Below are 23,337 nucleotides of genomic sequence, written 5' to 3' on the forward strand. Positions count from 1 at the left end.
CCCTGCCATTGTGTCACCATCCAGCACTGAGGTCTTTGTTGGATCACTGCCTGGAAACTCCTCCCTTGACCTTACACCCATGGATGACCCTACCAGGAGCAAACTCTAAGTGGCTCAGATGCCTTACCACAGGTCAAGGTCCTTGGAGTAGTCTGTCAAAGATACCAGTCATTTGGGATGGATTTTAGCAAAATTGTGGAACTACCTGAGTAACCTGTGGACGGCCAATTGGTGAGTACATTAAAGACCCACAGCAAAATACATCTGGACTCTAATTGAATGAAGGGGTATGAGATTGGGACATTTGATAAACAATTGATCTGCATGAGGGAGGGAGAAATAAATAAAAGGCACATCAGAACAGGAAAATAGAAAAACTGAGAGCCACACTATAGCATAACATTAAAGTTTATTTTCCAAGTTTCAGCAATACAAGGGAACAAACTAAACTGATAGACAAAAAATAAATATTCCCATGTTAAACATTCTCCCAGTTGTTCACCAGATGTACGGAACAATCTATTGATGTCAAAATTCAAGTTGCAGGCTTTATCTTCACATTGATAGTCTTGATGGAAATTGAAACTAAGGTCAATGCTATGCAGCCAAAGTATTTATCAATCTCTTGCCCCATGCCTCAAAACAAAAGCTTAAATAAGAGGATCTCCCCCTTTGGATTTTAAAAATAGAACTAGATAAGTCTTAGCTCAGTTAAGAATCCACTAGCTTGTAACGTAAACAAGCTATTGCTTTGTGGAGATCACTCAAAAGCTAAGTCATTTTTATAAATATATTTAAAAACACCAACCTCCCAAAGGGATGTCATTAAGAATTACACAAGAAACCCATCTCATACAACCTTTCACAAAATAAGGACAGCAACATGAGGCCACTTAGCTAATGCACACCTCCTTCATCAGCAGTATTCTAAAACTGTGCTGCTGTAAGTACCAATCTTAAAAGCCCCAGCTTTTGTGTTGGTAAATATTCCAGCTGGACTCTCTTCCACACTGCTGATTTCTGGCAGCTCATTAAGCTGGCCAATGCTTTTATCAACTGTGCCATGTACACCTGATGGGCACTGGAATTCATCACTCCCCAAGTACTTGAAATAGTGTACAAAACAAGGCTCAACACTGAAACCCAGCAGCAGCTCAGAAGATGACAAAGTATAGAATAGACACAACAATACTTTCCTGAAAGCATGTTTGTGACACTATTTTGCTTTACTGACAGAACCAAGGTGATGAGAGTTATTAAAAACAATCAGTTTAAAAAATATTCCAGTCCTCTTTGTAAAATGCTCCCTGTCAGGGCTTTGTCATTCAGAGCATGTTCAACATCCTCCTCTTCGATCTTCAGGCCAACCTAAGGAGAGAGTTGGGCGATTAGTACATGTAGCCACCAGTTAAAATACAGCATCTCCATTAGAACAGTCATGGTTACCACGTATTGCTTCTCCTCTTCCCACAAAGATCATGTTACACCCTTCGCGGAAAAGAAAAACATTTCTCTTGACCCAGCCATTTGGAAACAAGGGTTTGATTGCTTTAGGACACAAACAAGAGATTATTCAGATGCTAGAAACCTTGAGCAAAACACAAGTGCCGAGGGACTTAGCAAGTGAGTGAGGCAGCATCTATTGGTGGGTGTGGGGGGGGGGGGGGAAGAGTAGAGGAACAACAGTCGATGTTTCAGGCCAAGGTCCCATCGAAGCCAGCCCATAGACACTCCCTGACCCAGAGTTCTCCTGAATTTTGTGTTGAATGTTTTACAAACCAGGCAAGGCACAGCTGGTTTATGGGTCACCCATGGCATCACCCTTTCTGCTTCAATACACGAAATGAGTTTCCCCATGACCCAGAGCTTTCAATACCAGTAGCTGTTCCATGCGTTTGGTGAGCATTCATTCATCAAAACAACCTTGCAACCAAATCAAGAGTTACTCATCCCCAATCTCTCAAAGCTCAGAGCGTGGACAAGGTCAACAACACGTACTGGGAAAAGGGTTACACTTCTCGTCCTGAGCAAACCAGTCTGTGTTCACCCAGCTGGCTCGGCAAGAATACAAGCAAACTGGTGGTGCAAAGGATCTCTGCAAGTACACTGGAGGTTGGTTGGCGTGTGAGTGGATGGGAGGAAAGGGTTTGTTTTTGCTGTTGTTGCTTGTGTTGTTCTGCTGAACATTGTGGGCAAGCAATGTTGGCACAGGAAATACAGCGACATTTGCAGGATGCCCCCTACAAACTTGGTTGTGTTGCCTGTTAGCACAAACGACACATTTCACTGTACGTTTTGATGTACATGATAATTGAATGAATACGCATCTCCACTTGGACGATGATTATAGGGCAACTGCTGTGGTGGATTCAGCCTCTGCGGCCCAGCCAGGAGACGAATGAGGCGGCAGTGCCATCTCTCAATGAAAAGTTCCTTGGGTGCAGGCAGTCTGAGGCAGTTGGTTCATACAGATCAGGAGTTCCACTTCGGAAGGACTGCATGCTAGAGGCACAAGTCTCCACCATGGACACAGGAAAGCACACATCTTTGCAGTTGGAATAAACAGTAGTTCCAAAGCCCCATCTAGTGGTGACACTCAGCCACAAATACAATTCATAAAGAGATCATGTATAGATGCTAGAAATCTTGAGCAACACATGCAAAATGCTGGAGTAACTCAGCAAATCAGACAGCATGTATGAAGGGGAATAAACAGTTGATGTACCAGGCTCCGATCTGTCATCAGGACTGGAAAGAAAAGGGGCAGAATCCAGAGTAAGGTAGGGATAGAAGAAAGGAATACAAGCCAGCAGATGATGGATGAGACCAGGCAACGGAGAAATGTGGTGGGGGAAGAGGACCAAAGTAGGAAGCTTTGTGGGGGGGGGGGGAGAGGGGAGAAGAGAAGAGAGAATAGTTAGAAGAGCTGAAAGAGAAGGAATTTAATAGGGGTGGACTATGGAAAAGGAAAGAGGAACGTAACCAAAGGGAAATGATGGGCAGGTGAGAAGGGGGAACCAGAATGGACCGGGGGGGGGGAGGGAGGGGGAGAAATGGGGTGGAAAAAGCAGTTACTGGAAATTTGAGAATCAATGTTCATGCCCTCAGGTTGGAGGCCACCCATACAAAACGTGGTGATGCTCTTCTAACTTGAGTGTGTCCTCATCGTGGCAGCAGTGGAGGCCATGGACTGACACGTTGGAATAGGAATGGCAAGTCAAACTGAAATAGGTGGCCTCTGGGAAGTCTCACCTTTTGTGGTGGACAGAGTGAAGATGCACGACAAAGCGGTCCCCCAATCTACACCAGTGAAATACAATTCACTGGCAATGCTAAATGACATTTTATGTGATCCTAAATTAAATATTGAGTTGGTGATCAAAGGCTTGGTCTAAGGAACATTTTAAGGAGATACGAGTTTGCAAATGCCATAACCTGGAGCAACAAAAAATTTGTTGGAAGAACTCAGCAGGTTGAAATACTGCACTGATCCAGAGAGAAGTCTTAAAGTCTCAGGAGGAAAATGTCAAGCGACTTGGGGAGGGAATTGCAGAAGTACCACACAATAGAATGTCACACATTACTTAGGAACAAGAAAAACCTTAGAAAACACTTTGGCATAATCTGCAGTAAATTAGACTGCGATGATCCGTTGGGGAAGTTAAAGGTCTAATGTCCAGCAGACTATATGTGCATGGGCGATCAGGAGAGAAGAATGGGGCTTGTTCTGTTGTTGTTTTATCACATAATATGTTCTGTTTTGCTGTGATCTGCCGAGCATTGTGGGCATGTGGTTGGTGCCGTAATGCATGGCAACACTTGCCCCCAGCACATCCTCAGATGTGTCCGTTAATGCAAACGATGTGTTTTACTATGTGTGATAAATAAATCTGGAAAAATCTGAATACTCACCTTTGACCCACATCTTAAATTTGTTAACCAAAGTGGTTAAAATGAAACAAGCATCAATGTTAGTTCGTGGGAAGTGCAAATTTCTATTTACACAAGTTTAACAGCAGGTTTAATTTAAAACTCTTCCCTCAGCCCCAGTTTCCAACCGGTGAAGAGTTTCTCTACTGACCCTGTGGGCCCTCTGAACTCGAGAAATATCAGGATACTTCTAAATGCAATCTAAACTCAGCCATCTTACTTTTGAGAGTCGAGCTTCCTTTGATTGCTTGAGCCACACGATTCCCCTCGACTCCAGAAGGCTGCAGAGCGACAAGCATTCCGACTGGTCAACCCCAGTCACCTGGTGGCTTCTGCAAACCTTGCTGTAGGTGTCATGGAGCTGAAACATAGAACACCAATGAGCCCATGGAAACCCTTGTGGCCTTTTTGTTATTCATTGAAAATATAACTAAACTGATCCTGGCCTATAAGGGGCAGCAGGCAGGAAAAGTCCAAAGCAAAATAACTTCTGCCAGGTCCAAAAATTGGCAGCCCACAAAAGATAAAAATTCCTTCATTAAAGTCAATGGGAGAATTTTGTACGTTTCAATAAGGCCATTTCCATTTTATTTCTGAAAATTAGAAGTACAGGGCTAATCAACATTCTTCATTCCAGGAATCAGTATTGAACTCTCTGCAATACTACCCTTTTTAAAAAATGAAACCAAAGCTTTGTTTGTTACTACTCCAGATGTGGTCTCAATGTTCCCTAAATTTGGAGTGAGATTTCCCCACCTTTGTAGCCCATCCCTCTTACAAGCCATTGGCACAGCACAGTAGTTTTGTCCTGAAGTCATTCCTATAGCCGCTGCCAATAGTGTTCTACTACCACCGTGCATCTCATTTGGTTTATAGGGAATAATAAGAGTCCCAGGTCACCTTTGACCCCACATAAGGATGCTCAAACAACAGCTTATGGGTTTCTGGATGGTATTAATCCAGTATTTCTTCAGGATCCACATCAATTATTTGTAATTGTTCAGTGAATTTTCCAGTAAATGCAGTATGGTTGCTTCTGGATTGTTCTCGAATTTTCTTAGATTGTCTGTAGCAGGTGTCAAAGCATCTGAATCTGGCTATTTATAGGCCAATTCTCATCACTAGAATTTTGTGGAGGATGACCATAACTGGGTCTTGGCTCTCTTGCTCTTATTAACACTTAGAACTGTTGCTTACTGCCATTTATTATGCCTCATTCTGACTCCCAAAGAACCTCTGGATCACAACACACCAGAGTTTCAAGTAGAAACCAATGAGCAATTCCATGCTTCGGTTCACTAACTGCCTGATCAGGAAGCCATCAGATATGGGGTTAATGTGCCTAGCTAGAGCTGCAGGTCTTAAGTAGCACAAGAGAATCTAAAGTAACTCAGTTGTCCCACCATCCTAGTGGTTACATTCCACTGCAGATTATCAGGCAAAGTCTGCACTTAGTTCCCTTCACACTAAACAGGATTACCATTTCAACAACACATCAACAGGGAAAAACAAACTTGACTCAGTCTAATCTCTGATCACATATTATCCATTTCTGTGCACTGTCAACATAGTTGTACATTGAACCTCTTCCTCACGTCTGAATTTCTTTAACCTCCAACCTTCTGCTTTGCTTACATCACACTAGTTGTTAGAGGCTGCCACTTGGGTCCCTGTACCTAAGCTAGTGTTAGGTCAATCAAAGCCACTCCCTCACATTTACTTAGCAAGGCTAATTTGACAGTTTTCACCTTACAAATAGTTGGTGAACTGGAAAATACCTCTACCCCAGTGGGAAACGTTTAGTGTCACCCCAGGCTTTCCCCTGCCTAGCAACAACGTAAAACTGATGATACATGTTATTCGCACATTGATAAACAAGGGGTTGGAGTAATGGTGATGAAGAATGACTTAACTAGGTTTTCAGTGCACATAAATGGATAATAAATATTACTCAAACCCTGTCATTATAATTAAATTAAAACAGCGATAGTGGTTGACCTTTATTGTACTGATCCAATTGCTGTGAAATTCTCAAACCTTGGCATTTAGGAGACACCGTCTTCTTTCAGTATAACCACTATAAAACACTTGTAACGTTCCGTTATATTGGCTCGTGTATGTCTAGGGGAAATCCAGCCCAGCACCCACCTCAACACTCCCCACAGAGTATACACTTCACATCACATTTCTGTGCTGACTTGCATTTACTACTCACTGCTCACTCACATTTCAATTTAAGGTTAGCAGAACTAAATATTACAATTTCCCCAATTAAAATTCAAACTTAATATCCATCTCGTCAACAATTTTGGTCTTGTTACCATTTTAAAATGCCACGAACTTGCAAACAAAGATAAATATTGGTCAGTTAATTCCTGAAACCAAAAACAAAAATCTAAAATAACTCTTCAGCTCTTCAAAGTTCAGGTGGGACTGCTAATTTAAAATGAAAGATCTCTAAAAAGTCCAGATGTATTTATTTTAACATCTCATCCAGAAGAATGAAAAGTTCCGTAACAAATAGAATTCTTCTTTGAAGATTAAGCTTACAACAATTTGATTTGCTTACCTTTCCAAGACCAACTTCTTTCACTTTAGACCGCCTGGTTAGGAGAAGCAGTGAACAGACCAGAAGTTTCTGCTGGAGAGGAAAGCACTCTGATCCAGAGCTGGGTGTCATCCGGTCACCATATACTTCAGAGATTACTTGGGAAATGTGCGGCAACCCAACCTTTATTAGGCCTGGATTATGAGGAGTCTTGACCAGAGATTTAGCTTTGGGGGGGGAAAAAAAATTCAAATGGTACAACCATAACATGCAACCTTATAATCTTCAAGACTCATTTTGCCCAAGGCCTTTTATATTCCTTCCCCACAGGGGTTATACCATTTCGTTTGAGGCTGAAATTAATAGTCAAACAGAGCCTAAAGTCACTTATGGGTTAGAGCAGACAAGGAATGCCCTAATCATCAGCAGTAGCTTTTAGTTCCAGCAATTTAAATTATTCTATTTAAGATCAAGGGATACGGAAGGCGAGCCTAAGAGACAAATAATATTGTATAAATGTAATGTGGAGGAAGATATTAAAAGGAGATCTGAGGGGGAAGACCCCACCCCATTTAAAAAAGAAAGTGGTTGATAGCTGAAATGTACTACCAAACAAGGTGGTGCTAGATATTCCCTAGACTGGTGGGTGGTCTCTAATATAGACCCATTATCGTGGTCATAACTTTTTATTCCTGAGTTCCACCCATAATGCCTCACTAGACAAGTTCTCCAGTCTGTCCTGACTGAGTTTCATAGAAAACCTACAGCACAATACAGGCCCTTAGGCCCACAAAGTTGTGCCAAACATGTCCCTACCTTAGAAATTACTAGGCTTACCTATAGCCATCCATTTTTTAAGCTCAATGTACCTATCCAAAAGTCCCTTAAAAGATCCCAGCATATCCACCTCCACTACCATTGCCGGCAGTCCATTCCATGCACTCACCACTCTGTAAAAAAACTTACCCCTGACATCTCCTCTGTATGTACTCCCCAGCACCTTAAACCTGTGTCCTTTTGTGGCAACTATTTCAGCCCTGGGAAAAAGCCTCTGACTATCCACACGATCAATAACTCCCATCATCTTATACACCTCTATCAGGTCACCTCTCACCCTCCGTCACTCCAAGGAGAAAAGGCCGAGTTCACTTAACCTATTCTCATAAGGCATGCTCCCCAATCCAGGCAACATTCTTGTGTAAATCACCTCTGCACCCTTTCTATGGTTTCCATGTCCTTCCTGTAGTGAGGCAACCAGAACTGAGCACAATACTCCAAGTGGGATCTGACCAGGGTCCTATATAGCTGCAACATTACCTCTCGACTCCTAAATTCAATTCTACGATTGAAGGCCAATACACTGTACACCTTCTTAACCAGAGTCAACCTGCGCAGCTGCTTTGAGCGTCCTATGAACTCGGACCCGAAGATCCCACTGATCCTCCACACTGCCAAGAGTCTTAGCATTAATACTATATTCTGCCGTCATATTTGACCTACCAAAATGAACCACTTCACACTTATCTGGATTGAACTCCATCTGCCACTTCTCAGCCCAGTTTTGCATCCCATCATGTCCTGCTGTAACCTCTGACAGCCCTCCACACTATCCACAACACCCCCAACCTTTGTGTCATCAGCAAACTTACTAAGCCATCCCTCCAACTTCCTCATCCAGGTCATTTATAAAAATCACGAAGAGCAAGGGTCCCGGAACAGATCCGAGGCACACCACTGGTCACCGACCTCCATGCAGAATATGACCCGTCAACAACCACTCTTTGCCTTCTGTGGGCAAGCCAGTTCTGAATCCACAAAGCAATGTCCTTTGGACCCCATGCCTCCTTACTTTCTCGGTAAGCATGGTATGGGGTACTTTTATCAAATGCCTTGCTGGAATCCATATACACTACATCTACTGCTCTTCCTTCATCAATGTGTTTAGTCACATCCTCAAAATTCAATTAGGCTCGTAAGGTACAACCTGCCCTTGACAAAGCCATGCTGACTATTCCTAATCATATTATACCTCTCCAAATGTTCATACAAATCCTGCCTCTCAGGATCATCTCCTTCAATTTACCAACCACTGAAGTAAGACTCACTGGTCTACAATTTCCTGGGCTATCTCCACGCCCTTTCTTAATAAAGGAACAACATCCGGAACCTCTCCCATCCCCATTGATGATGCAAAGATCATTGCTAGAGGCTCAGCAATCTAACTTAATTATTTCTGTAACTATTAACATCTGCTCTTTAATCCCTCACTCTGTTGTGTCTAAAACTGACAGCAAGTTTCCTAGAGCTTGAAGGTACTTTACAAGTTTTTTTATCCTTTTAATGTTGATACTAGCATGATACACAGCTAATACTTCCAAAAGTAACTTACATTCCACGACTGCCTGATTTCGAACTCTTGATTCCACAATCTCCACTGCTCGCCTGCAAGTTTAGCAATAGAATGCATAAATGCCATTAAAAAAAGTTCATGAGTCTACCCAAAAAGAGCAGTGATTTTAAAATTTTATTTAGATACATCACAGTAACAGGTTTTTCTAGCCCAACAAGCCTGCACCACCCAATGGCACTCATGTGACCAATTAATCTACTAACCAATACGGCTTTGAAATGTGTGAGGAAACCCATGTGGTCACTCCAACCCCAAGTCCACTCAATTATTTACACCATATGAACCGAATGCAATACTGAAAAGTGTTATATTAAGATCCACCTCCTCCTTACTTGGGTCTTGCTTTGCTCTTCACCCCTTGCAATGGGGGTTTGATGAATTAGAAATGTGAAATAATTTAATTGTCCCAGACCTGGGCAATAATTTTTTCCTCCATTTGCAGCAGTCAGAGCAGAAGGGAGAGCTTTTTAAAAAATATATATACAAGTAAGCACATGAAAACTCAGCCAATAAAAGGTAGGGTAAAGAACAGCCATTTGAAGGACCCCAGAGGTTTACAATAATAATCCCATGAATGAAAAAGTTAACATATGAGTGCCTTTTCATGGCTCTGGGTCTTCACTCACTGGAGTTTCAAAGAATCAAGGGAGATCGCATTGAAACCTATGGAATATTGGAAGGCTTGAATAGAGTGGATGTGGAGGGGCTGTTTTCTATAGAGGGGAAGTCTAGGACCAGAGGTACAGCTTCAGTATTGAAGGACATCCCTTTGGAGCAGAGATGAGGAGGAATTTCTTTAGCCAGAGGGTGGTAAATCTGAGGAATTCATCACCACAGATGGCTGTGGAGGTCAAGTCACTGGGTATACTTAAAGCAGAGTTTATACAAGTTCTTGTTAATTTTTGTTGTTAAGTACAAAGGGACAACCTATGGATTGCACCACTTTTAAAGAATGGTGCCTCAGAGGTTAAACATTGACATTATTTTTGTTTTGACAATGCAGTAACTTTTCTGGTTATCAAGTACTTACAAGACCTATAGAAATTAAATTCCAGACCTGCCAGTGAGGTTGGAATTCTAGCCTCTGACTTGTTTGCCAAGGCCTCCAGATAACCTCTATGCCACAACAGTACCCTGCTCAACTCATTCTCTTCTACTTCAACCCCCCACCAATTCAGGATCAGGAAACTGGTGGACAAGTTTGTCAGTTTCATCTGTCTATGTGTAGTTTTTTTGTAAAATTATATTTTATTTCTTTTTCTTGTTTAAAAAAAGAATCGCTAGGTAATCCATGGTAACATATGTACTTTGAGCTTCAATTTCTGTGTCCTACCTGCACACATCCAAGGCTTTTCGAGCATCACCAGATACAGATGATACCTTCCGTGCGCAGAATTGAATGGCAGCAGCATCCAAGACCCTCTCACCAGGTACCTTAATTTAGTAGAGAAACTCATCAAAATCTCAGAGAGCCCAGTGCATAGACTCAGAAGGTGGGTGTGGAACAGGGCAGGCTGATTGAGCTTAATAACTTTTGGTCACTAACATCTGACTGGTTCAGACATAGATTTTCATTCCCACAGTGTTAAGAATACAAAGTTGAGATAAACTGACATGTGATTAGTCCTATACTTGCACCACTCACTCCACACATCTGCCAGGGTGCAACTTGTTAATTCCTCTCAAGTTTGAGCATGGCTAGAACTAATTTCTTATGAATAGAGAAGACAGTATTAAGAACATTTTGGATCTCAATCAGCAGTTATGGCACATATCAACTCTGCACAAATGGTGCAACTCATCAATCCTGCACTGTGTCTCCATACCTAACAGAGAAATCTCTGAAGCTGGAGATCCAGAATGGTAGGCTGTACTCTAATCCTAATCATTGTCAACAAGACAGCTTAAAAAACTCCTTTTGCAAGTTATGGAGAGGAAAAATTAGTGTGCATAACATCCATGCTTCGATCTTAGACCTTTTGTCTTCACAGGCAGTTAGGACCGTTGTGAAGAGTAGCAGGCAACATGTAACTCAGCAGTCAATGTAGGGGAAAAGGGCAGGAGATCTCAGTCGGATATTCCCTCTTCCCACCTTCCCATTGGGCAGAAGACAAAACAGGCTGAAAGTATGTACCACCCGGCTCAAGAACAACTATCCCACCTAAATCTTGCATGGACCTCTTGTATATGATAGACTTGTGGCCTCAAAATCTATATCATTATGATCTTGCACTTTATCATTTCCTGCATTTTTTCCTCAGTAGCTTCTACACTGTTCTACATTGTTTTACCGTATTTTAGCTCAATGCACTGAGTTATGGTTTGTATGAACAGTATGCAAGATAGGCTTTTCACTGCATCTTGGTACCACTGCAGTCCACAAATCTTGAGGGGTTGTTTGTTTCAAAACATCACACCAACATCATTCAGCTTCCAAACTGTAGTCGGTTTAGGATGGGGAAATCAAAGACTTGAAGCTGCTTTACACCCAACTCTGCATTGTATGGGATTTACAAATTTGGCCACCACCCTCAAGTTTTGTACCTGATTCAGTCGGTCTTGTACAATGGCCACAATCTGGTCCCTCGTGTACGGAGCAAAATTCAGCAGCTGAGGTTTGCACATGGGACGTGCTTGCAGTCGAGGCAGGATTCGATCCGTGAGATCCAGAGCATTTGCAATTCCTGAGAAATAAATTTGCACCATCTCAATCTGTACAACCATTTGCAAGTACAAGTTCACATTGATTCTGTCACCTGTGTCACCATTGAATGGCTGATGTTGGCCAAGAGGTTGACTGAACAGTGGCTTTAACAGAAGCTGTTTTGAAAGGACATGAAAGCCACATTCTTTCTGTAGAGATGATTGGTTTCTGAATGGCAATGGTCCACATCAGAGAATTTACAAGCTCTGATCACATACATGATCACAAAAATGCTGCTCCCATACTCTGAACCTCATGTTAAAAAGGCAACTGATATATAAAGCATTGAAGACAAAAGTAAGGATTTCCTCTTTTGTACTGGGCCTAGGTGACATCACACCTTAAACAGTGTGCAATTTTCCTTTCATTATTAGATAAGATACACTTGTCATAAGAGTGCAAAGATTCCCAGGACAGTAGATCTATCTGTGTGATTGGATTGATGAGGTTCATACTCTTATAGAGTTCAGAAGAAGAGGACATCTCACTGGTGTATGAAGTCCTAACAAACTGGAAACAGAGGGTGCCTCCCAACCCAGGTCATTGTCTAGGGGGGCACACTCTCAGGACCAGGGAGCAAAATTTCTTTATTTTCTACCCTGGAAGTCTGGAGGAATTGTCACTAAATAAATTGTAAGGAAATAATTCTTCCAGACAAAAGTATGGGGAGAGAAGAATATGGTACTGCTATTGAGAATCAGCCAATTGTATTGAATGGTAGAGTAGGCTCGAGGGGCTAAATGACCTAATCCTGCTGCCATTTCTGCTTAAGTGACATTTAGTAGCTGACAAAGTGTTGTACGATTGCTATTTTCTGACATTTCCCTTGTGCCTAATATCATTCAATTCATAGCCTGAATTAAATGTTTACAAGAACAGGACATCACCATTCTTTAATATTGCTCGCACTGAATTTTACTGGCCCAGAAAGCATCAACAGCAGAACACACTACAAACTTACCGATTAGAACCAGCCTTGAGCTAGTTAAATGTGGCCACTCAAGTATTGTGTAGAGGACACTTTGACCCTTGCTATCCAGCTGGTCCATCTCATCCAACACCAAAAGGCTGCAAGAAAATTAACCATTAAAAAAAAAAGGAAACAGTAGTGGAGTTTGGTAGCCAAATCAAATATTCCTGGTATATAAATCTGTGAAAATCCACTTGGCTTAAGCAATCCAATGTTTATGCTCAAAAGCAGCCACATTCTACCACTTACTAACAGACTTGTGTACCACCTAGTTAAGATTTTGATGCTATTTTCCTTGTTCTATAAGCAAGCTACTCAGGTGGGTGGAGAAGATGTTTTCCCCCTTATTGGCCACTATTATTAATGAACAATAGCTTTGGGTTACTAACAGGTGTTCGGGGTACTTAATTACATTTTTATTAGCGGTCACCAAACTCAGTTATTTTCCCCTATTAGAAAATTTTCATTCAAGAGACATTTTAAAAAATATCCCCACAACATACAAATCTAAATTTATACATTCAAGATCACATTCATATTTACATCACTATCCGCATACCACAAATAAATGGGAAGGGGCAGTCACAAACAAGAGAAAACCTGCAGATGCTGGAAATTGAAGCAACACACACAAGATGCTGGAAGAACTTAGCAGGCCAGGCAGCATTAATGGAAAACAGTAAGCAGTTGATTTTTCAGAAGTGTTGAAATGAGCCTTATCCGTTGATGGAGGTGGTAGCAGGTGATTCTTTCAAATAAGCTTGATTATATTTTACTGTTAAAATTTATAGCACTATTCATCCACATTTTCAACTGTGCCCTCAGTATACAGATATTTGAGCTGCTAACAGTAAATAACTACACCAATATTTCAAACATTTAGTAAAAAAGCAGTGACTTGATGTTAATAAAGGCAAAGAAATTTTACTCATTTTCTACTACCTCTACTTCATACCCCAGTGAATTCCCTTTGATGTACAAAATTATGCAGCAGAATAATTTAGTACTGAGCTACATTAATCCCCAACCATTGCTCTTTCCCAGAGTTAGCCCTTAATCTTGAGACTTTGCTAAATCTGCTTTGCCTTTTCAGGCAGAGCACAAGTTACCAAGTCCAATGTTCCTCAGAGCCTTAAACCTCAGACCAACCTTACTTAGAGAACTTAATCAAAATCCCTCATTACCCACAAGTCTCTAATGAATTGCCCCACACCCTCCTTTACCACACCCAATAGAAAAAGAAAATAATTGCCCATCTCACTCAGCACAACTTACACCATCGGACCCTCGCTGGTTAACTTTTTTGCCAGTCTCTTTGGAAAATCTTTTCCTGCACACTTCAGCTTGCCTTTTCCAAACAGTTTGCCTGCGACAGTACAAAAAATGTCTTGCGAGCTCCTCAGTGACATACAGTTAATGTAAATTTGTGTAGAGGCACCAAGTTTCTCCTGTAATCAAGTAAAAAAAATTAGATTGCATAGAAATCACAGTAGATTCTATTGTCATATCTTCATCATACTTCCTTTCATAACCCAAACAGTTCTTGATAGATGAACTGTTAAACACAAGTCAGCAAGCTATTCAGTCTAGGAAGCAATCCAGAACTAGAAAGTGTATATATACTTCAATGACTTTAACTCAAACAGCAATTCTCTCTGCAGAATCAGGCAAGCACTTGTAGCATTAAAAAGGCACACAGCACAGGAACAATCCTTTCTGGCCCAATTACACCCACTTGACTAATTAACCGATTAACCCATCTATCTTTGGAATTCGGGAGGAAACTGCAGCACCCGGAGGAAACCCACGCAGGCGCAGGAAGAATCAATGCCAGGTGAAGGTATAAACTGTCCATCCAATAATCAGATAGGTTGCTGTCTACGGGTGAGGTGCCGGAGGATTGGAGAGTGGCTCATGTTGTTCCATTGTTTAAAGGAGGATCATAAAGTAATCCAGGAAATTATAGGCCGGTGAGTTTAATATCAGTAGTAGGTAAGTTATTGGAGGGAGTACTAAGAGACAATCTACAAACATTTGGATAGACAGACTTATTAGGGAGAGTCAACATGGCTTTGTGCGTGGTAGGTCATGTTTGACCAATCTGTTGGAGTTTTTCGAGGAGGTTACCAGGAAAGTGGATGAAGGGAAGGCAGTGGATGTTGTCAGTGGATTTCAGTAAGGCCTTTGACAAGGTCCCGCATGGGAGGTTAGTTAGGAAAATTCAGTCGCTAGGTATACATGGAGAGGTGGTAAATTGGATTAGACATTAGCTCAATGGAAGAAGCCAAAGAGTGGTGGTAGAGAATTGCTTCTCTGAGTGGAGGCCTGTGACTAGTGGTGTGCCACAGGGATCAGTGCTGGGTCCATTGTTATTTGTCATCTATATCAATGATCTGGATGATAATGTGGTAAATTGGATCAGCAAATTTGCTGATGATACAAAGATTGGAGGTGTATTAGACAGTGAGGAAGGTTTTCAGAGCCTGCAGAGGGACTTGGACCAGCTGGAAAAATGGGCTGAAAAATGGCAGATGGAGTTCAATACAGACAAGTGTGAGGTATTGCACGTTGGAAGGACAAACCAAGTTGGAACATACAGGGTTAACGGTAAGGCACTGAGGAGTGCAGTAGAACAGAGGGATCTGGGAATACAGATACAAAATTCCCTAAAAGTGTCGTCACAAGTAGATAGGGTCGTAAAGAGAGCTTTTGGTACATTGGCCTTATATTAATCAAAGTATTGAGTATAAGAGCTGGAATGTTATGATGAGGATGTATAAGGCATTAGTGAGGCCGAATCTGGAGTATTGTGTTCAGTTTTGGTCACCAAATTACAGGAAGGATATAAATAAGGTTGAAAGAGTGCAGAGAAGGTTTACATGGATGTTGCCAGGACTTGAGAAACTCAGTTACAGAGAAAGGTTGAATAGGTTAGGACTTTATTCCCTGGAGCGTAGAAGAATGAGGGGAGATTTGATAGAGGTATATAAAATTATGATGGGTATAGATAGAGTGAATGCAAGCAGGCTTTTTCCAGAGGCAAGGGGAGAAAAAAAAAAGAGGACATGGGTTAAGGGTGAGGGGGGGGGAAGTTTAAAGGGAACATTAGGGGGGCTTCTTCACACAGAGTGGTGGGAGTATGGAATGAGCTGCCAGATGAGGTGGTAAATACGGGTTTTTTTTTTAAAACATTTAAGAATAAATTGGACAGATACATGGATGGGAGGTGTATGGAGGGATATGGTCCGTGAGCAGGTCAGTGGGACTAGGCAGAAAATGGTTCGGCACAGCCAAGAAGGGCCAAAAGGCCTGTTTCTGTGCTGTAGTTTCTATGGTCTCCACCTGATTTTCAAAAAATAAATAAATAAATAAATAAATAAATTGTTGAACTTTCAGGGCCTTTTCTTGGTGAAATTACCTCATTACCTCTTGGTGAAATTAGCACAGAATTAGCAGAGACTGCTTTAGCAACCTCACATGTTGTAACCTGGCAAATAATCGATTAAAACCATTTGCACATGCATGAATGTTCCTCTGGACCAATGTGCACAACACAATACATACAACTCATGCACACAACGCAATATCACCTCACAATCCTTTGTGGTCTTGGATACTAATTATATAACAAGTAACCCCGCATTGTGTCAAGTGTCTAGGATAGGGCACAAAGCCAATCCCATCTCTGCAAGCCACAGCTACTGTCACAAAATTTAACCACTGCCCACCTCAGGCTCAGCGTTGTACTAAATTTTTGTGTCTTAGTCAATGTGAGAACCACACCCTTGACCTATTCGCTCAAGTTTATGCAGCCAAGGCATTAAGGAAACTCAAACCAACCACTTTCAGGGTCTAGACAGTAATACCTGCAGGTCTGCAAGAATTCGGTTCAGACAAGCTGTCTTTCCTGTACCAGGGGCTCCAGAAATATACAGACTGCCTGGCTCCTCCTCACAGACATGATTCAGCAGAAACTGGGTAATGGCTTCGGTCTCATCTTCACGTGCCAGAATACGCTCAGGAATGGCACTGTTTAAAACCTGCTTGGTCTGTTGGTAACACAGATCTGAAATCATTTTTAAAAAAGTGATTAGTTGCTGAAGTTCCATTGGTCTCTGCTGAATCACATCAATGTTGCACACTGGGCTGGTGTTAAGATGCCAACTATAATTTGCACTCCAGTACATTTCACAAAACCTATACGATCGATTGCAATACAGAGTAGACAGTTTATTGTCATATACTTGAGGTTCAATTAAATTTTTTGTTCACAAATTAAATAGTACATACAGTAATAAACACACGTCAAACAGCCAAATTGTAGAGCAACCTGATTTAATACAAAAGTGCTAAAGTGTCAGTAATGGAATAACCAAGAAAGTTTATTTAGAGATACAGCATGGGCCCTTCGAGCCGTGCTGCCAGCAGCCCGAGTTAACCCCAAGATCACAGAACAACTTACAAGAATACAAGAACATGCGATGGGAAGGGGTGCAAGAGGTGACGGTTTCAGAGGTTTTATAGGAGTGCAGAAGCTGTAGTGCCCGGGCTTTCAAACTCCTGTGTTTCTCCCAAAAGGAAGAGAGAGAAAATGGAATAGCCCAAGATGGCAGGCATCCTTTTCAATACTTCCAGCCTGCTGCACACCACTAAATCAACTGGCTCAAGCAGATATCGAACCAAAATTTGCCAACCCCACATAGATGGGGAAATTGCATGACATGCTCTAATTTATTAAGCTAACAGGTCTCACATTATACTTTCTGCCAATTCAAAGCAAGGCATGAACATTTAAAGTAGAGATTGATAGGTTCATGATTATAAGAGCAGTAAAGGCTACAGGGAAAAGGCAGGAGAATGGGGTTGAGGCTACGCTCACACTAGACCGGATAAATCCATAACCAAAGCTTTTTCTCTTCGTTTTGACCCTCCGTCCACACTGAAATGGCATTTTCCTCCCCCAAAAACTGAGCTTTTCTAAAATTGTTTAAATCTGAAAACGCTGGTTGACCGTTGTAGTGTGTATGGGGTAACTGGCTAATTTTAAAAACACTGTCATGACGTGCCGGAATAAATGGTGGTGGCAGTGTGGCATTTCATTGTTTTCTTGAACGCAACCTCCAACACCACAATAACAATAGCTGACAATAGATGTGTAACATTGTATGGAAATACAAGACAACACTGATGCAGACATGTTTTATACATTTAACAATTCGTCATGGCCCCTTCTGACAATCCCCCACCTTACTATTTACCTCAGGAATTGGGCCTCAATCACCTTGTTTAATTTCCAATCATTCCCACATTCCACTAACTACACACACTTGCTTTCCATCAGAAAATGCAGGATAAAGACCCTGTGATCGCAACAAGGAGCTGCCAGTTCGTTGGTTGACTCTTGTATGAGTAGCCTCGTTCCATGGTTCTTATGACTGTTAGTTCTAAGTCTAGCATCGCTCCTGGATTCTCTCCAAACCCAAGACTTCGGATAAAGACTCTCCTGGAAACAGATTCCACGCTCGCTACAGCAATAACGCCTCCTGCCCCTGCCCCCGTGTTCTGCACTTGGGTTTGTCCACCGTCACGCTCTTGTAACATGATTAATGTATTGCTTGTGCAAACATTCAATAGAGGCAATTGTCACTTTTCCCCCAGTAACAAGCCTTATAGCATTTAGTTGTAGCTGTCGCCCCTTTCATCAGTGAAGAGATTATGGCTGTAGGAAATGTTTCTGGACAAACGCGCACCAAGTATACCATTTCCTCTTCACTTGTTTTCTGTGTGTCCTGCACATGCCCAGTAGGAGATTTGCCCAAATATCCGTTCTAATGTGGACGGAGGTATTTTGAAAAACGCCTCATGTGGAGACTTGTTGTTTTAACGTGAAACCAGCGTTTTCAAAATTATCCTGTCTAGTGTGGACGTAAATCAGCTATGATCAAATGGCAGGACAGATTGATGGGCCAAATAACCCATCTCTTCTCCTACATCGTATGATTTGGTCTCAACTCAAACCAAGTAAACAAAACTCCAGTACCTCCCTAAAACAATACCAGCGTTATTAAAATCCATGATTTAACAATTCAGTTGAGGCACACTAAAAAAAAAGAAAAACCAATGGCAAACATAATATTGAACACACCTTTCTTTTTAAAAAGCTCCACAGAAGGACTTTTCATCATTCGCCAGGAGCATGCTACTGAACAAGGGGTCTCATCTCCTTTCTGGGGGAGACACAATGGCCTCTCCGGTGATTTCTCAGCAGATAGTTCAAGTTTTCTTGGAGAGTGTTTTAATGGACTATTACCAAACTCCAACTTTCGACCTCTAGGTGTTGAAGGAGCAACAGGTTGATTTTCCTTCTTCTGTTTTGAGGGAGAGCATTGCAGAGACTGAGGAATGTTACACAGGTTTTCACCACCTAAAGTTAAAGACACTTCATTAAAAGCAATACTCCTTGAACCTTGATGTAAAAAGGAATCTCTGATCAACAATTCCACCAAATACACAACTTGGAATCCTGCTGAAATCAAAATCATCACTTTCATCTGTTTTTACTGTGGCTTCCATCACCAGCTGTCAGAACCCATCGATCAATCACTCATTGCCTTTGTACAGATTAGTTTCTTCAATATTTACCTTCATTTAAGACTCTACTCACCAATAACTGTGGATATTATTATTTAAATCCCAATAACTGTGGATATTATTATTTAAATCCCACAAATGTTGTACTCCCAACATGATTTCAGACTTTCATACAGTTTTAAACTATTTCTTATAAGTAAACTTGCAGAATGCAGAGGCTTCCTTCTCTATCACTATATTCGAGCAGGCAAGATGCCACAGCAAATTTGCGTCGTTCTCTCTCTCCCCAACCGCAAGGTATTGGAGCAGAATTAGGCCATTTGGTCCTATGAGTCTGCTCTGCCATTCCATCATTGTTGATTTACTGTCTTCATCAACCCCATTCCCCTGCCTTCACCCCTCAACTTTTGACCCCCCCAATCAACTCTGCTTTAAAATAGCCATCGACAGCCATCCATGGCATTGAATTCCAGATTCACCACCCCCAGCCCAAGAAATTCCTCACCAACTTGTTACTCTATCAAAGCCTTTCAATAGTCCATAGGTGTCAACGAGATCCCCCTCCCCATCCTTCTAAACTCCAGCTAGTACAGGCCCAGAGCCAAACTGTCCTATATTAACCCTTTCATTCTCAAACTTCCACCCGACTCTCCCCATTGCCAGTACATCCTTATCCATGGAGCCCAAAACTCTTCACACTACTTCAAACGTGGTCTGACCAATCCTTATAAATCCTCAGCATTACATCTAGCTCTCTCCAAACCAGTCCTTTTCTTACTTGGAAATCAGACTTTAACAAAATTGTTTTTTTTTTAAAAAAGGAAGTTTCACAGTTCTCGTTATCATGGAAAATATTCCTAAATTTAGCAGACTACTAATAAAGGCCATAGGAAGGTACTTAACACAGCAATGCGTGGTGAAATATTGATAGGCTATTTTTTGGGTGAAGTTAAAGACCCAAAAGCTACTGAAAACGTTCAGTAAACAAAATAAAGCAATATCAAAACTAAAAAATAACCATTTAAAAAGCACTCAACTATTAGTAGGCAAGGACAAATCGTCTCATTTCCCCCCCCCCCCCAAAGTTCTACACACAGGACAAACATTAGACCGAAATAAAAGATTACCTAGGCGCTTGCGGGGGCTGAAAGGCAGCTCTCTGGATGGAGGTGGCTTCTTGTTAATGTCCGGAGTCGCTTTGCAACTGCGATGCCATTTCTTTCTCGGGAAATTGATGGTAGTTTGAAAGCGGGCTTTGGTGGTGGGCATGCTGGCGATAGCTACTGGGTACAATCTGCGAGACGGAACAGTCATTATCGAGAACGTGTGCCAGAGGATATTTGGCCCTTCAAAACCTGTACATACCCCCTTAACACGATCAAGCCTCAAATAATCAAAGAACAAGCTGCGCCCCAGCGGTTACTGTTCCGTTCAAGGCCTACACCGCCACAGCAATAGCCGGCTGGGTCACCAGTCACTGCTTCGTTCAGGATACGCACCGCCGCAGGAGCCAGCCCGGCCTGCACCCTCAGCTATTCACCGGCTGCTGCCCCGCACCGTCACGGCAGCCGGCCCAGCCTGCACCCTCCACCACTCACCGGCTGCTGCCCCGCACCGTCACGGCAGCCAGCCCGGTCTGCACCCTCCACCACTCACCGGCTGCTGCCCCGCACCGTCACGGCAGCCAGCCCGGTCTGCACCCTCCACCACTCACCGGCTGCTGCTCCGCACCGTCACGGCAGCCAGCCCGGTCTGCACCCTCCACCACTCACCGGCTGCTGCTCCGTTTGGGAAGGTACTCGATGCTGCTTCTGCCTAGGCTGGATGTTGGAAATGACCCGGTGCCGAGATTATGAACGCCGTCTACCCTCGATAACCGCTGAATTCACCACACGGACAGGAACACTCGCCGTCTCTCCACACTCAGGCTCCGATTGCCGCGAAAAAGTAACTTCAGTATTTGGCGCCAGCCGGCCCAACGCCGTCTTGATTGGATGTCATACGTCATCATCCCGCCTCTCTTGCTCTGATTGGTGGTTGGGACACAGTTATTGGATGTTTGGCGGGAGTCTTCTAGAGTATTTGGAAACAAGCAACTCTGCTACAGAAACACATAAAAGCGAAGACTATTGCGATAAAATAATTTGTTGTTGAAAATTATAATATTTTTACTTATATTTTATTGCTATATAAAGTTTAGCTTGCAGTCGGGGAATTCAACTGTCAGAATCATGTCTATTATCACTGTTTTATGAAGTGTTTTGTTTCACTGCAGTAGTACAGTGCAAAGACAAAATTACAATAAATTACAAAAATAAATAGCTACAAATAAAAAGTAATAACAATATTCATGAATTGTTCAGAAATATGATAGCAGAGAGGAAAAAAAAGTAATATCACTGGCATTCTGGCAGAATTTGTTTTGCGGCAGCAGTACAGTACAGTACAATAATAATTAAATAAAGCAGTACAATGATAATTAAAAATATAAATTACAATAAGAAGTATATATAAAACAAATTAAATACATTGTGCAAAAAGAAAGAGGAGAATGCTGAGATAGTGTTCATGGTGTGACAAGAATACACATAGATTAAGATGTAGCTGTCCTGTGGTGGCACCTGTGGGATCAGCAGTTGGTCTGCCACCTGTCTTCAGGAGAGAGAGAGATAAGGAAAACAATGAAGCAGCATGTGGAGATGTGTAATGAAGGGACGTGGGAGAGAGAGAGCTGTCAAGATCGGCTCCCCCTTTGAACCCTGAACTGTTTGAAGTGATGGACAGGCGATACCCCAGCAGGGGGTTAAAAAGGGACAGGTTCGCTAAGGCAGGACACACATGACACCCGAGGTAACAAGACCCTGGAAGCGGTGTGTCTCTCACAAGTCGGTGGGAAGTATCGGACCATAGACGCACAGGGTGGAAAGGCACGATCGGCGGGAACCTGGTGTGTGTCCACCCTTGCCTGGGTGCCAGGTTCACCGCAGAGAAACGATCGTATCTGTAAACGGAGGGGTCACGGTCGGTGACCTCAGATGACATCACAAAGGACTCGCCCGAAAGCTGACTGCGAAGGTCTGTGTGGAAACCTTGAATATTCATTCGTTTTGCTCTCTCTCTCCTTCCCCCCACTGTCCATCGCCACGGCAGCGATTACTGCGAACTGAACTGAACTAAATTGAACTGAACTTTGCGTCACTTTGAAACTGGTCATTTACCCCTAGACAACGATAGAGCTTGATTAATCCTGTTATCTTAATTCTATGTACATGTGTGTTTATCATTGCTGAACTGTTGCATTTTTGAGTAGAGTACTGTGTTGCTTGTTTCTTTAATAAAACTTTTCTTAGTTCTAGTAATCCAGACTCCAACTGAGTGATCCATTTCTGCTGGTTTGGCAACCCAGTTACGGGGTACGTAACAATGGGTTCATTGTCCATTTAGAAATCTCCCCTCCTACCCCTCCTCACAGTCCCCCACCCTGCTCTCATGACTATACCCCTTCCCACACGAAACCACCATGGTGGGCTTCACAACTGAACAGGTGAGAAGACAGCTGAAACGTCTCAACCCAAGCAAGGCTGCAGGACCGGATGGTGTCAGTACCAGGGTGCTCAAAGCCTGTGCCCCTCAGCTATGTGGAGTACTTCGCCATGTTTTCAACCTGAGCCTGAGGCTCCGGAGGGTTCCTGTGCTGTGGAAGACGTCCTGCCTTGTCCCTGTGCCGAAGACGCCGCGCCCCAGCGGCCTCAGTGACTACAGACCGGTGGCATTGACCTCCCACATCATGAAGACCCTGGAGAGACTTGTTCTGGAGCTGCTCCGGCCTATGGTCAGGCCACACTTAGATCCCCTCCAGTTCGCCTACCAGCCCCGACTAGGAGTTGAGGATGCCATCGTCTACCTGCTGAACCGTGTCCACGCCCACCTGGACAAGCCAGCGAGCACTGTGAGGGTCATGTTTTTTGACTTCTCCAGTGTGTTCAACACCATCCGCCCTGCTCTGCTGGGGGAGAAGCTGACAGTGATGCAGGTGGATGCTTTCCTGGTGTCATGGATTCTTGATTACCTGACTGACAGACCACAGTACGTGTGCTTGCAACACTGTGTGTCCGACAGAGTGATCAGCAGCACTGGGGCTCCACAGGGGACTGTCTTGGCTCCCTTTCTGTTCACCATTAACA

General features: G+C 42.7%; 1 protein-coding gene across 1 annotated transcript; it reads right to left on the reverse strand.

Annotated features, from left to right (window-relative positions):
* Positions 1-408: 408 nt before the first annotated feature.
* On the reverse strand, positions 409-21,089 carry cdc6 (cell division cycle 6 homolog (S. cerevisiae)). Its single transcript, XM_063036938.1, has 12 exons — positions 20,926-21,089; positions 20,281-20,447; positions 18,708-18,986; positions 16,429-16,628; positions 13,838-14,010; positions 12,554-12,660; positions 11,433-11,572; positions 10,222-10,322; positions 8,868-8,920; positions 6,500-6,705; positions 4,151-4,291; positions 409-1,368 (listed from the first exon to the last, which is right to left on the reverse strand). Exons 2-12 carry the CDS (start codon positions 20,420-20,422, stop codon positions 1,267-1,269), a joined length of 1,644 nt encoding a protein of 547 aa, XP_062893008.1. The 5' UTR covers positions 20,423-20,447; positions 20,926-21,089; the 3' UTR covers positions 409-1,266.
* Between the last annotated feature and the right edge of the window lie 2,248 nt (positions 21,090-23,337).

This window comes from Mobula hypostoma, chromosome X1, assembly GCF_963921235.1.
Source record: "Mobula hypostoma chromosome X1, sMobHyp1.1, whole genome shotgun sequence".
Classification (NCBI taxonomy): domain Eukaryota; kingdom Metazoa; phylum Chordata; class Chondrichthyes; order Myliobatiformes; family Myliobatidae; genus Mobula; species Mobula hypostoma.